At 39.3% G+C, this 13665-nt stretch overlaps 1 protein-coding gene across 2 annotated transcripts in view; it reads right to left on the bottom strand.

Annotated features, from left to right (window-relative positions):
- Nucleotides 1-13665, bottom strand: part of arhgef4 (Rho guanine nucleotide exchange factor (GEF) 4) — a 289616-nt gene that overhangs the window by 31664 nt on the left and 244287 nt on the right. For both annotated transcript variants that reach the window (XM_028794916.2, XM_051922049.1), the window contains exon 8: nt 381-512. In XM_028794916.2, coding sequence (XP_028650749.2) covers nt 381-512 — 132 coding nt within the window. The remainder of the gene's footprint in view (nt 1-380; nt 513-13665) is intronic.

The raw sequence follows: 13665 nt of genomic DNA, 5'->3' as shown, positions 1-13665 counted from the left end.
TATATTGAGAGTTACAAAAAGTACCAATACACTCTGTTTTACAAAATGTTCCTTTGCATCTTTAAATTGACAAATGTCTAATACTGATGAGATTATTGCAGCTGATTTGTTCTCCCTTAATTTCCCTCATTACAATTATAAAATATTTGTCAACAAGATGAGAATAAAATATTTAACTTTTTTACCATTTTGTTTAAAGTAATCTTCTGACTTGTTGAGTATTATGTGTTGTGAAAGTGTAGCATCTTGCCTTGTTCTATTTGTATGTCAGCATTGAAGTCAACAGCAGGAAAGTTGTGAATAGTTTCCAATTCAAGAGATCATACAATCTGTTAAATGTATAATTAACATCTCTTCTTTTCATTTACATCCCAACTCACTTTTTTGCAGTAGATCAGCTGACGATCAAACAAAAAGAACATGCGCTGTTGGCTCTTAGCTTGGGGCTGGGAGATTTTAGTCATTTCTCCAGAGAAAATTAGCTCAGAACTTTTGCTTAACACATCTTCTCCCTGGGGTGGAATAAAAAATTAGTAACCTGTACGGAATTATGTGTTACTAGCAAAATACAAAACCACGTTGCTTTTGATATTAAAAAATTGTCTGTAATATGCTCAGTATTATTATTATTTGTCAAACCATAATGATATTCTTCTGCAAGATGCTGACAGCCATAAATGTAATCCTGGTTGTATACAAGCTAAAGTTTAGACTAATGGCTAGTTACTGCCTTTTACCTGATGCTGCTGGAAGAGGTCCTTAGATTAGATAGATTAGATTAGTTAAACCTTCATTAATCTCATGGGGAAATTCAAATGCACACAGCAGCAGAAACATAAAAAACAATAATATAGACTCACACAGATAATACAGACAATCAATCAATCAACAAATAAAAATAAAACTTAATAAATGCATCAGGTGGAAGCACTGAATTGTCCGATAGCAGTGTGCAGAAAAGATCCCCAGAGGTGCTTCTTACCAAACAATGGTGAAATTAACCTGTGGCTAAAAGTGCTTCAAGAGAGCACCTCCTGGAGGGAATGGAGGTGATTTTTCATGATGGCATCCAATTTTGTCATCATTCTCTTTTCCACAACTGCTTTGAGTGTGGCCAGGGTTTGTCCTGAGATAGAGCAGGCTTTCCTGAAAAGTTTGTTCAGGCATTGTACTTCTTTCATGCTCAGGTTGCTTCCCCAGGAGACTACAGCATTGAACACCACACTGACTACTACGTACTGGTAGAACATTTCCAGCAGCTTGCTGCATATACAGTATCAAAAGATCTAAGTCAAGTACAGTCTGCTCTGATCCTTCTTGAACAACACACTGTGTTGTCAGACCAGTTCAGTTTGTTGTTTATGTCAACCCCTAGATCACAGATGTCAAACTCCGGTCCTGGAGGGCTACAGTGGCTGCAGGTTTTCATTCTAACCATCTTCTTAATTAGTGACCAGTTTTTGCTGCTAATTAACTTATTTTGCTTTAGTCTTAATTAACTTGACTCAGGCCCCTTAGCTGTTCCTTTTTCCATAATTAGCAGCCAAACAATAATGAGAAACAAAACAAGCCACCACATGACCAGCTCATTTGTGCCCATCAGAAATAATAAAGAAAGAAAATAAAGAAAAGTGAAGGTCTCAGTAAGACTGATCTCTCAGCTCACCAAAACATTTTTACTGTGCTCTTAGAAAAAACAGAAAATTAGCAGTTTTTGGAAATGTCTGCAGTAATAGAATGAGAGCAGCGATAGGCCACAGAATTAAATAATAGGCTTAATTAACAGCAATACTTGGCATCTCATTAAGAAACTGGTTGGAGTGAAATTGGTTGGAGTTTGAAGACCCAATTTAGCTGGTCATCTCTTGGCTTGTTTCACATCTCATTTGTGTTTGGCTGTCATTTTAATGAAGAAATGAATACATTCAGAGGACTGAATCCTTAAAAACAAGGCTATTAAAATGAAGGGAAAAGAAATTAATAATCAGTAAAAATTAGTCACTGATTAGGAAAAGGGTTAGAATGAAAACCTGCAGCCACTGCGACCCTACAGTCCTGGAGTTTGACACCCCTGCCCTAGATACTTGTTACTCTGCACCTCTTCCACGCCCTCCCCCCTACCCAGTGAATGGTGACTGTTCTCAGAACATCTTGTAATCCTGAATCTGTAATGGAATAAGTGGACCGACAGAAAAATTACACACATGAATATTGAAAAATCTTTATATTTCCAGATCAAAACAGCACAGTGCTACACAGGTGAAGTGTCTTCTTAGCATACTCTGGACCAGACTAGACACACCATCATGTAACCATATAAGGCGTTGAGCAGTCATTAGAGTTAGGATAGACAATTCTTGTTCTTCTTATTATTATTAGTTACTTATTCCATTAGATTTTGAATAAACAGAAGTTTTAGATTCCTGAAGAATGTTTTATTTTCCTTATTGAGATTTTGTTTTTCCTCTCCTTCAATATCAATTAGTCATATTTTCTGTTAGTAATGTCTTCTTCTTAATTTCTCAGACATTTCTACTCTTTCCGTTATTTACTAGTTCAATGGTAGTATAGTGGTGCTCTGGTTTATGCCTACCTCCCCTCCAAACCCTTCCGGGATCTGCAGGTTAAGGTTATCTGTACAGGCAGTGTGTTAGTGGGTTCTAAGATGATACCAAAAGTGATTCCAAAATTCACCCTGGAGGATCCATGTGACTAAGGGTTTTTATTCCAACCAATTTTACAATTACTGGATTATTCTTACTTGTTTGTCCTGAGAAATTCCATAATATTCACATATTTGCATTTTGCCAAAACATAAAATGCACAAGTTTGCTTTTCCATTTTCTTTTTTAATTGAGCTCATTTCTTAATTAGAAGACAGATGAAAACGGCAGTGAAATTATTGCTCCACTTTAGCATTCAGTGTTTTTCACGCCTGTGTTTGTTTACTGATGTGAGTGAGCCTGCAGAATCAAAGCCTCCTCTTATTGTGGATCTGATGTCCAAGACTAACCAGTGAGATATCTCTGGCACAACATACCCCTATCAGTTCAGTTGTTTTCCTCTCAGCATTTTTTTTCCAGTTTCAAAGGATGTGCAAATGTTGTTTTGGACAATCATAAACCTGACTCCCTCTCAGGCATTCCATTCCAGGCTTTATTTAGATTTATGGCCTGTCTCTGACATTGGAACTCATATAAATTAAAACAGTGCTGCTAATATGTCCACAGAGCTTAATACCCACGCTGATCAATGCTCTCACTCCTCTCACAGATGGTGCTCTTCTCATCAATAACACTGCACAACAAAGTTTTTGCTTCTTGAACACTGTTGGGTGTTTTTTATAGATTTTAGTGTGCTGTTTCCTCCCACAGTCCAAAGACATGCAGGTTAGGTGGATTGGGTATTCTAATTTGGCCTTAGTGTGTGCTTGGTGTGTGGGTGTGTTTGTGTGTGTCCTGCGGTGAGTTGGCACCCTGCCCAGGATTGTTTCCTGCCTTGTGCCTTGTGTTGGCTGGGATTGGCTCCAGCAGACCCCCGTGACCCTGTGTTCGGATTCAGCGGGTTAGAAAATGGATGGATGGATGGATGATCACAAATATCACATCAAAATTTACCATCACGTACTGTTTCAGAGAAATCTTCAGTTTTGTCATGATTTTTTCTTTGTGTCCAAACATTTTCACTCTCTGAGTGACTTATCAACAACAGTTTTTGCAGCCTGGGCATGTCCAGGCATGGAATCAGGCCAGGTTGGAAGCTGTTCTTTGGAAGTTGACATCCTGGGCAGGTCTGAACGAGCTTAACATTGTCTCAGCATGCAATAAAGGTGGCTTGCATACACCAATCCTGCTCATTTGGTTAATATAGATAGTCAGTGTGTATGTATAGTATCAGTATAGTAAAGTATAGTATCTGTAGCAATATAACAGTAAGAAAGCTTGATTCTATAGACGTTTTGGTGTCGGGCGATATGTCTCGTCAATGTCATAACTGCCACACTACACTCTGCTATATCTGTGGCGAACATATACTTGCGCCTCAGAGACGTTGGATGACTGCTCTTGTGAAGAAAGCTTATCATCTCTATTTCGGCTGCAAAACTGGTGATCAAGACAAGGAATGGGCGCCTCACATTTGCTGTGCGACATGTGCTATCAGTCTGAGAGCCTGGCTCAGAGGCACTCAAAAGGCCATGCTGTTTGCTGTTCCGATGATATGGCGAGAACAGAAAGACCATGTGATGGACTGTTACTTCTGTTTGACTAATGTGTCTGGTTTCTCTGCCTAAAACAAGAAGTCAATTAAACATCCTAATCTGCCTTCAGCAATGAGACCCGTGCCACATGACGACAGTCTTCTAATTCCGAAACCATCAGAGGATTGGACCTTAGACAAACCAGATGAAGAAACTGCAATGCAGGGTACTGACAGTGACATTGACCCGGATTTTGAACCATGCTCATCAGGCGATCCACATCTGATAACACAGTCCAAACTGAACGATTTGGTCAGAGATTTGGGTCTGTCAAAAGCAAAAGCCGTGCTGCTGGGTTCGAGACTAAAGGAATGGTGTTTGCTGTCACCAGGTATGAATATTTCTGTGTTTTGAGGCCGACATCATGATATAACCAAATTTTTTGTTAAACTCGACAGTCTCTGTTTCTGTTGTGACATTGAAGAATTGGGTTGTGAAGAGTGGCGTCTCTTCATTGATTCGTCAATGTTAAGCCTGAAAGCTGTTCTGCTACACAATGGCAACATTTATCCTTCAGTACCTGTTGGCTATGCAGCACACATGAAAGAAACGTATGAGAATATGGAACTGTTGCTGAAGCACGTCCAGTATAGCAGGTACAACTGGAATATCTGTGGAGATCTTAAAGTCGTTGCTCTGTTACTAGGACTGCAGCTCGGCTATACAAAGTACTGTTGTTTCATCTGTGAATGGGACAGCTGTGCCAAAGAGTCGTACTATTCTCGACAGAACACGCCACTACGTAAAAAGTTAGTTCCAGGACAGAAAAATGTGGCACATGAATCGCTTGTCAACCCGGCAAAGATATTTTTGCCTCCTCTTCACATAAAACTGGGACTCATGAAGAATTTCGTGAAAGCACTGAACAAGGAAGATGAAGGTTTTTGTTATTTAAGACAGATGTTCTCAAGAATAACTGACACCAAGATTAAACAGGGCATTTTTGTTGGCCCCCAGATCAGACATGTTATGAGTGACAAGCGGTTTGAAGATCTGTTAGTTGGGCCGGAAAAAATTGCCTGGAAAGCCTTCAAAGACGTTGTTGACAATTTCCTGGGCAAAAACAGAGCCCCAAACTACATTCAGCTGGTAGACAAACTTCTCAAAGCATACAAGACAATGAATTGCAACATGTCACTCAAGATTCATTTCCTCCACTCACACTTGGACTTCTTCCCCGCAAATCTCGGTACTGTCAGTGACGAACACGGTGAAAGGTTTCACCAGGACATTGCTATGAAGGAGAAACGATACCAGGGCAACTGGAATCCGTCAATGCTTGCTGACTACTGTTGGACACTGGAACGTGAAGCACCAGACATTGAATACAAAAGAAAATTCTGTTGAATTTAAAAGCTTATGCGAAACATAAATGTGACTAAATACATATTGTCAGTAAACATATAAATGGCCATGTCTCAGAGTTCCTATGTGATGCAGTAAAACCAAAAATATATTTGTGCATACCCAGTAGGTACCTATCACAATCAGCAAAAATTTTTCAGGAAGCAAGACTTTTCAAAATAAATTGTTGTGCAGTGTAATCACATTGCTAAATTTCTTGGATGGGGAAATTTAGAAATCTGTTTCTTTCATTTATGCACCTTTACCCTTTAACCACAGTGCTCAATTGTTTGATTGCAAGGTTTTCACACAGCTGCTTCATGATGCAATAAGTGAAGGGCATTCATTCCCTGATGAGTTAAAATTTGCGAAGAATGCCAATATGCATGAATATTTCTGACAGAGCCTTAGCAATTGCTGGAGCATTGGCCTTCCACAGAGTGGCCACCTCAGAGTATCTTGTGGCATAATCAACCAACATTAGCCTATACTGATAACCATTCTTACTCTTGGGAAGTGGGCCAACAATGTCTAACCCAAATCTCTCAAAAGGGACATCCAAAATAAGCATTGGTAATTATGGAGCCCTAGTGGCTCAATAGGCAGAAACAATCTAACAGTCGGGACACGCCCTGCAAAATTGCTCCACATCCTGGCCCATATTTAGCCAATAAAAGCATTTTGAAATGTGTTCCCTCATCTTCTCTGCTTTGTGAACAATGCTAAGAGGCGCTGATGTGAGATTTTTGAACTCTTTTTAGAGACCCTCCCCAATGGGGTGCTGTGCGCCAAAACGTGAAACGTGATTGACACCTCTGTCGAGGGCTGGTTGTCCATCGCCAAGGCAACCGTAGGTTCACAACTACCCGCAGGTTTGCAGCATCTCACAGGTTCATAGCACCACAGAGACAACAGCAAGCTTACTGCCTCCTCATGCAAAGCATCTGTCGCCTAGTGGCCACTGACCTGGCCTCAGACCTGCCCATTTGCTGTGTCTGTGTGTAGTAAAATGGTAGCTCTCATTGCAATAAATAACATTGCTGTTCCTTTTTCAAGTTGAATTAAGCTGATTTTCCTGAAATCCTTAGACTCAGCCTCGTCTTTTATGTGCAAGGCAGCAACTCACAGGTCACAACATTATAAAGTTATTTACGCTAACTTCAAAAATACTCTTAGTTCTTCTTTTATGTTCTCATTTTCTTCCTTAGTTTCACTTAATTTAGTTATTTTAGTGTTAATTAATAATCTATATGTATATTTATTTATTTGTTTATTAATTTATATTGAGCTTCTGTAAAAAGCTAAATTACCCACAGAGACAAATTAGTTTTCTTTCTTTCTTTCTTTCTTTCTTTCTTTCTTTCTTTCTTTCTTTCTTTCTTTCTGTTATTATTCTTTGTTATTTTTCCAGATTATTAATTTATTATAAGTTAATTTGTTTGTTTTTGAGTGGGGGAATTAAGAAACTACAGTAGACAGAAATAAACACTGCTTGTTGGCATGTCTGCCTCAGAATTAAACTGACAGTATGATGATGACTCTCAGTTTAACGTGGGAAGGCTATGTTTACTTTCATCTTCTTACAAGCTTCTCCTACTTATCAAAGGAGCAGTTGTTGGGTCATGGTGTCTGGGTGAAATTTCTTCAAAGTATCCGTAGTAGAGGCAGCTGCATAGGATTTTGTCCAAACAGCAGTTGACATTTCATTCTGACAATTGAAATATCTAATAGAAGAAAAAGTCATCCATTTTAAACTAGCTAAAGGGTCATTGCATTTTACTGAGAAATAATGGGAGGTTAACAGGCTGCCATCTACATCAGTGACTTAAGATGAGCTCCATGTGTTTGAGAGGCTACAGAGTTTTGGTCAAAGACTACTATTTGACTACTAAGAAATGGTTAAAAAGAAATTGTTCTTGTCAAGTGTGGGGAAACACTAACCTTAGCTAATGGCAGAGATTAGAGCTGGAAAAAAACATATGAGGGATTCCTGTATCATTTCCACAGAGATGATTGTCATTTTAGAAACATCTAGTGATACTGGATACATTTCCATGACTAAGGTGGATATGGTGATTAAAACAATCTGTAGTAATGAAGTGGCAGGGGTGAATGAGATACCACAAAAATGAAAAAACAAAGTTCTGGATATTCTATAGAACATGGGGACAATACCTCAAGGGTGGCATAATGTGGTAACGGTCCCCATTTTTAAAAAGGAACACAAGAAGATGTGGTCCAGTTACAGAGAAATCAATATGCTTCACCCTTCCTGGAAGAGACAATATTATGTTACTTTGATTAATAGTTAAAAACCATTATAAAGCAGAAGACCCATGATATGTGTTGCTGAACTCTGACTTTGTATGTATGTCTGGCAAAACATGAGAATCTACCAAAACTAGCTAAGCAGATTCTATGAACTTAAAGATGAAACCATTTCAACTTGAGACACAATACTACTTTTCCAAACCTATAAAAGACAATGCAGGAAATCCAAGAGTATTGTTTATAACAACTAATTGTCTATTATCTATGCATGCTTAATGCAGGGAATTAAACTGTTTTACATAAATAGGCTAACTTGAACTTCATAGTACGTATAACTGTTCCTTAATCCGGTCCTAATGGGCTTTTTCACAGAGATTTCTGACATGCTACTTGACAGTGCATGAAACATAATTAAATGTTCATTTGATACAAGCATTTTCTATATTCTTTATAGACTTCAGTATCCCATTCTCATTAACCACCTTAGTCAATAGGTGGATCTTTCTGGAAGTGCCTTAAAAGGGAAACACTTTTATATAACAGGGTGAAAATTATTTTTTAAGTTGTGGCACTTCTACATAAGAGATCCATAATATTGTATATTGTGTGCTACAGGGATCAGTTTTGGGCTGTGATGAGAGTTCCGTAGCACTGGGCTAATTTTAAACAATTGCTCACCCCAAAAGTGCAGACTTCAATCGGGAGCAGGTGAGAGTGCAAGCATAATTCACTCTGGGGAATGATGGGGGTGCCTGGCTGATTGTGAAGGCACACGCAAGTTTGCGTGTTATTCAGGTGCCTCATTAATTCCTTGGTGGGAGCAGCGCATTCACACTTATGGCCCATTAGAAGTATCAGTATAAACCTGCACAAAACAGAAAGGGGAGAGAAACAAAAGAAAAGGAAAACATGGACTAAGGTTAATAAAAGGACAGAGAGAGGGGCAGGAATGGGAGTTGGGTGAGTGAGCGAGTGAGTGAGCGAGCAAGTGAGAAGGCAGACAGTCAGGAGGAGAGCACTTTGAGGGTAGCCTGCAGCCGACGTTTGAGGAATGAAGAAGGCCACTCAAGTTTAGTTGCTCAGGGAGCTGGAGTGACCAGGTGTTATGCAAGTGACTCTCCGCGGAAGTCCAGGAAAGCAGCGGGAATCTGAGAGTGGAGGCTCAGATTGGGAGCCATGCTGGAGAGCCAAGGACAGTAGTGACCTGGGCCTGGGCTCAGATGGAGAGCCCTGCTATGGAGCCATGGGCAACAGAGACAGGCACCAGTTTAACAGAAGAATCCCTATAGCCTACAAAAAAGTCATAATCCCGGGCCACCTTAAATTCCTTCGCATCTCTCCATCAGCATCTTTTGTTTTCAAATGTGTCGATCAGCACAAGCAGCAAGCAGCCAGTTATCCCATCCCCCCACAAACGCAGCTGAAGTTCTCTTAGCTCAAGTCTGTTTATCAGGATGTGAGGTGCCTGGAGTATACAGAATAAATAATATATTGTTATTTGGAAAACATACATTTCATTTGTGTTCCATGTCTGCAATGATCTGGGTAAATGTAGGATGTCAGGAAATGCAAGGCAAGAAATGCTGAACACATACCTAAAACAGAAACTTTTTCCATGTTATAGTAATAATGATGTGAAGTGTACAATGTGTAAAGATTTTAGTCCAAATATGAAATAAACATGTGCACTTTTATTCAAGAATATAACCAAACAAAAAAAAATCATTCAATGTACATGTTGCTGTCAATGAGTTAAAAACCCAAGCGTAAATGTCAATTGACAGAAAGTTGATATGCCTTCTTGGGTGGTGCAGAGGTAAAAACTGCTGTCTTATAATGAAAAGGTTGCAGGTTCGAGTTTGGGTGTTCCTTGTTTTGAGCAGTGAGCTGCTATTATTATTACTATAATATGATAAAAACATACATTTGATTTGAGTCTGTAACACCCAGTGTAAATTTTGGCTACTTGTAAAAGTTTGTGCTTTTTTTTATTATTCAGTTTTATTCTGTCAGTGACGTTTACAAGGTACAACGAACTTGCCTCTCCCTTTCTGAGTTGATGGCATTTATCTCCATTCTTTTCACAAGAGCAGCGATGACCACAGTTGGTGTCTGTTGGTTGGTTGGAGGAGGAGACACCTGAATAAAATGGATGCATTGTGGAGGCGGTTTTAAAGGACAGTCTCTTGTCTCAGGATTTTAACCTCATTTTTATGGATATTTATTTGAATTGTTTTTAACTTCCATGACCACTGTTATCACCTTTGCAGCTACCCTTTTCTATGTACAGTATGTGTCCTCATTTGCCCGGCTCATCCCTTGGTTGCGTTACAGGTGATGTGGATTCAAGTGGCTCCCAAAAAGTCAAGTGGGAATATGGACCGAACCCGCACCATCACATGGGCCCACTATTATCTATTGTTTATTTATTGTTTGGTGTCCTTGAGTGTTTATAAAGGAGCCTATGAATAAATAAAATGTATTATTATTATTATTATTATTGCCACTCTATGTGCTTCTGTGAGGCCAGATTATTTCAAATAGAAGGTGTATTATCACACAAATGATATATAGCTTTATTTGTCGTAAGCACCAAATGTTATTTAGGCATTAAGCCAGTGTCCTACTGGCATTAAAAGAATACTTCACCCAAAAATGATCTTTATATATGTTACTTACACTATGTAGTTTGTAGTGATGGCTAAGAAAAGTTTTCAATCTCATGTTTTCGTGGAGGAAGGATACATCAAAGTTTCTAATAGAACAGGACCAATGCTTGACAACAGCAAGCAATATCAAAACCATCTTTGAAAAAAATCTCACGTTTATCATGTTGCATGATCTACACATCAAGTCACCCAGGCATAGATTCACAACATGGACGTTTTGCTAAAATATTTTGGGATAAATAACTTTGCAAAATGGAAGTAGTCCACAAAAAGGAAGCTCCTTCAAGGGTCAAGCTTTTGAAATAAAGACATGACTCTTGACCAATGAAAAGGGGAAAGATGTATATTGTCATTAAGGTCACAATACAAAGTGACACTCAAGACTTGTACACTTTTTATGGTGTATCATCTGCAGGCATGATAATAAAAATACTGAGGGAATTGGGAAAAAATTTAAGTTATGTAGTACAGCTAAGCCACAATGAAACAGAATTATGTGCAATTTTTCCTGTAGCTCTCAGAAAATGATTGAAAGAGAATAACCAAGGATGGGGTTTTTGAATGAGCACAAGTAATTAGTAACATTTACTGTTTCTTTCATTCAGCCTGCAGCAACTCCAATTTATAGGTCAACTTTAAATGAGATATTACCATTTACTGTTAGTGTTAGTTAGTGGTGCTCACCCCTACTGCAAATGCTTTTCACAGTCCATGATTGAGGGTAAGAGTGATATAATGTCAATGTAATACAGGAACTCTAACAAAAGAAAATAGACCTATGGAGAAAAATGTTTTGTATTAAAGGTAGAGAACATCCCGGTATTTTGGTACAGTCCTTGCCAAGCACCTTACAGTACCAAAGACCCAATATTTTTGAGAGGAATTACTACAAGGATATCAGATAGTAACTAGTAAGTAAGAGAACATGCTTAATGTTTGCAATATCAGCTGCTATGTTCTAAAGGGATTTCTCTGTCTACAGGGATTCCCAGTTAATATCCTCCCCCTTATACTTGGATCTTCTTCTTCTTCTTTCCGGCTGTTCCCGTTAGGGGTTGCCACAGCGGATCATCTTTTTCCATTTTCCATTTCCATAATTGGATCAATTACATCGCACAACAAAGTTTTTGCTTCTTGAACACTTTTGGGTGTTTCTTATAGATTTTTGGGTGCTGATCATGAATATCACATCAAAATTTAACCACCACGTACCATTTTAGAGAAATCTTCAGTTTTGTCATGGTTTTTTCTTATATTTGTATCCAAACATTTTTGCTCCCGTAAATGACTTATCAACAACAGTTTGTGCAGCCTGGGCATGTCCAGGCACAGAATCAGGCCAGGTTGGAAGCTATTATGTGGAAGTTGACATCCTGGGTAGGTCTGAACGAGCTTGACGCTGTCTCAGCATGCTATAAAGGTGGCTTACATACACCGATCCTGCTCATTTGGTTAATATAGATAGTCAGTGTGTATGTATTTTATCAGTGAAGTAAAGTATATATCTGTAGCAATATAACAGTAAGTAAGCTTGATGCTATAGACGTTTTGGTGTCGGGCGATATGTCTTGTCAATGTCGTAACAGCCGCGATACATTCTGCTATATCTGTGGCGAATATACACTTGCGCCTCAGAGACGTTGGATGACTGCTCTTGTGAAGAAAGCTTATCATCTCTATTTCGGCTGCAAAATTGGTGATCAAGACAAGGAATAAGCGCCTCACATTTGCTGTGCAACATGTGCTATCAGTTGGAGAGCCTGGATCAGAGGCACTCAAAAGGCCATGCTGTTTGCTGTTCCGATGATATGGCGAGAACAGAAAGACCATGTGATGGACTGTTACTTCTGTTTGACTAATGTGTCTGGTTTCTCTGCCAAAAACAAGAAGTCAATTGAATATCCTAATCTGCCTTCAGCAATGAGACCCGTGCCACATGACTACAGTCTTCCAATTCCGAAACCATCAGAGGATTGGACCTTAGACAAACCAGATGAAGAAACTGCAATGCAGGGTACTGACAGTGACATTGACCCAGATTTTGAACCCGTGCTCATTAGGCGATCCACATCTGATAACACAGTCCGAATTGAATGATTTGGTCAGAGATTTGGGTCAGTCGAAAGCAAAAGCCGAGCTGCTGGGTTTGAGACTGCAGGAATGGTGTTTGTTGTCACCAGGTACAAAAATGTCTGTTTCAAGGCCGACATCATGATATAACCAAATTTTTTGCACAAGTCGACAGTCTCTGTTTCTGTTGTGACATTTAAGGATTGTTCTCGGCCTTGGGTTGTGATCACAACCCGGAAGAGTGGCTTCTCTTTATTGATTCATCAATGTTAAGCCTGAAAGCTGTTCTGCTACACAATGGCAACATTTATCCTTCAGTACCTGTTGGCTATGCAGCACACATGAAAGAAACATGAGAATATGGAACTGTTGCTGAAGCACGTCCAGTATAGCAGGTACAACTGGAATATCTGTGGAAATCTTAAAGTTGTTGCTCTGTTACTAGGACTGCAGCTTGGCTATACAAAGTACTGTTGTTTCATCTGTGAATGGAACAGCCGTGTCAAAGAGTCGCACTATTCTCGACAGAACTGGCCACTCCGTAAAAAGTTAGTTCCAGGACAGAAAAATGTGGCACATGAATCGCTTGTCGACCCGGACAAAGATATTTTTGCCTGCTCTTCACATAAGACTGGGACTCATGAAGAATTTCGTGAAAACACTGAACAAGGAAGGTGAAGGTTTTCGTTATTTAAGACAGATGTTCTCAAGAATAACTGATGCCAAGGTCAAAGAGGGCATTTTTGTTGGCCCTCACATCAAACATGTTATGAGTGACAAGCGGTTTGAAGATCTGTTTTTTGGGCCGGAAAAAATTGCCTGGAAAGCCTTCAAAGACATTGTTGACAATTTTTTGGGCAATTACAGAGCCCCAAACTACATTCAGCTGGTAGACAAACTTCTCAAAGCATACAAGACAATGAATTGCAACATGTCACTCAAGATTCATTTCCTCCACTTGCACTTGGACTTCTTCCCCGCAAATCTCGGTACTGTCAGTGACGAACATGGTGAAAGGTTTCACCAGGACATTGCTACGATGGAGAAAAGATA

The sequence above is a fragment of the Erpetoichthys calabaricus genome, chromosome 2 (genome assembly GCF_900747795.2).
Source record: "Erpetoichthys calabaricus chromosome 2, fErpCal1.3, whole genome shotgun sequence".
NCBI lineage: Eukaryota > Metazoa > Chordata > Cladistia > Polypteriformes > Polypteridae > Erpetoichthys > Erpetoichthys calabaricus.
The sequence above is the reverse complement of the archived record's forward strand: the minus strand, read 5'-3'. Positions and strand labels throughout refer to the sequence as shown.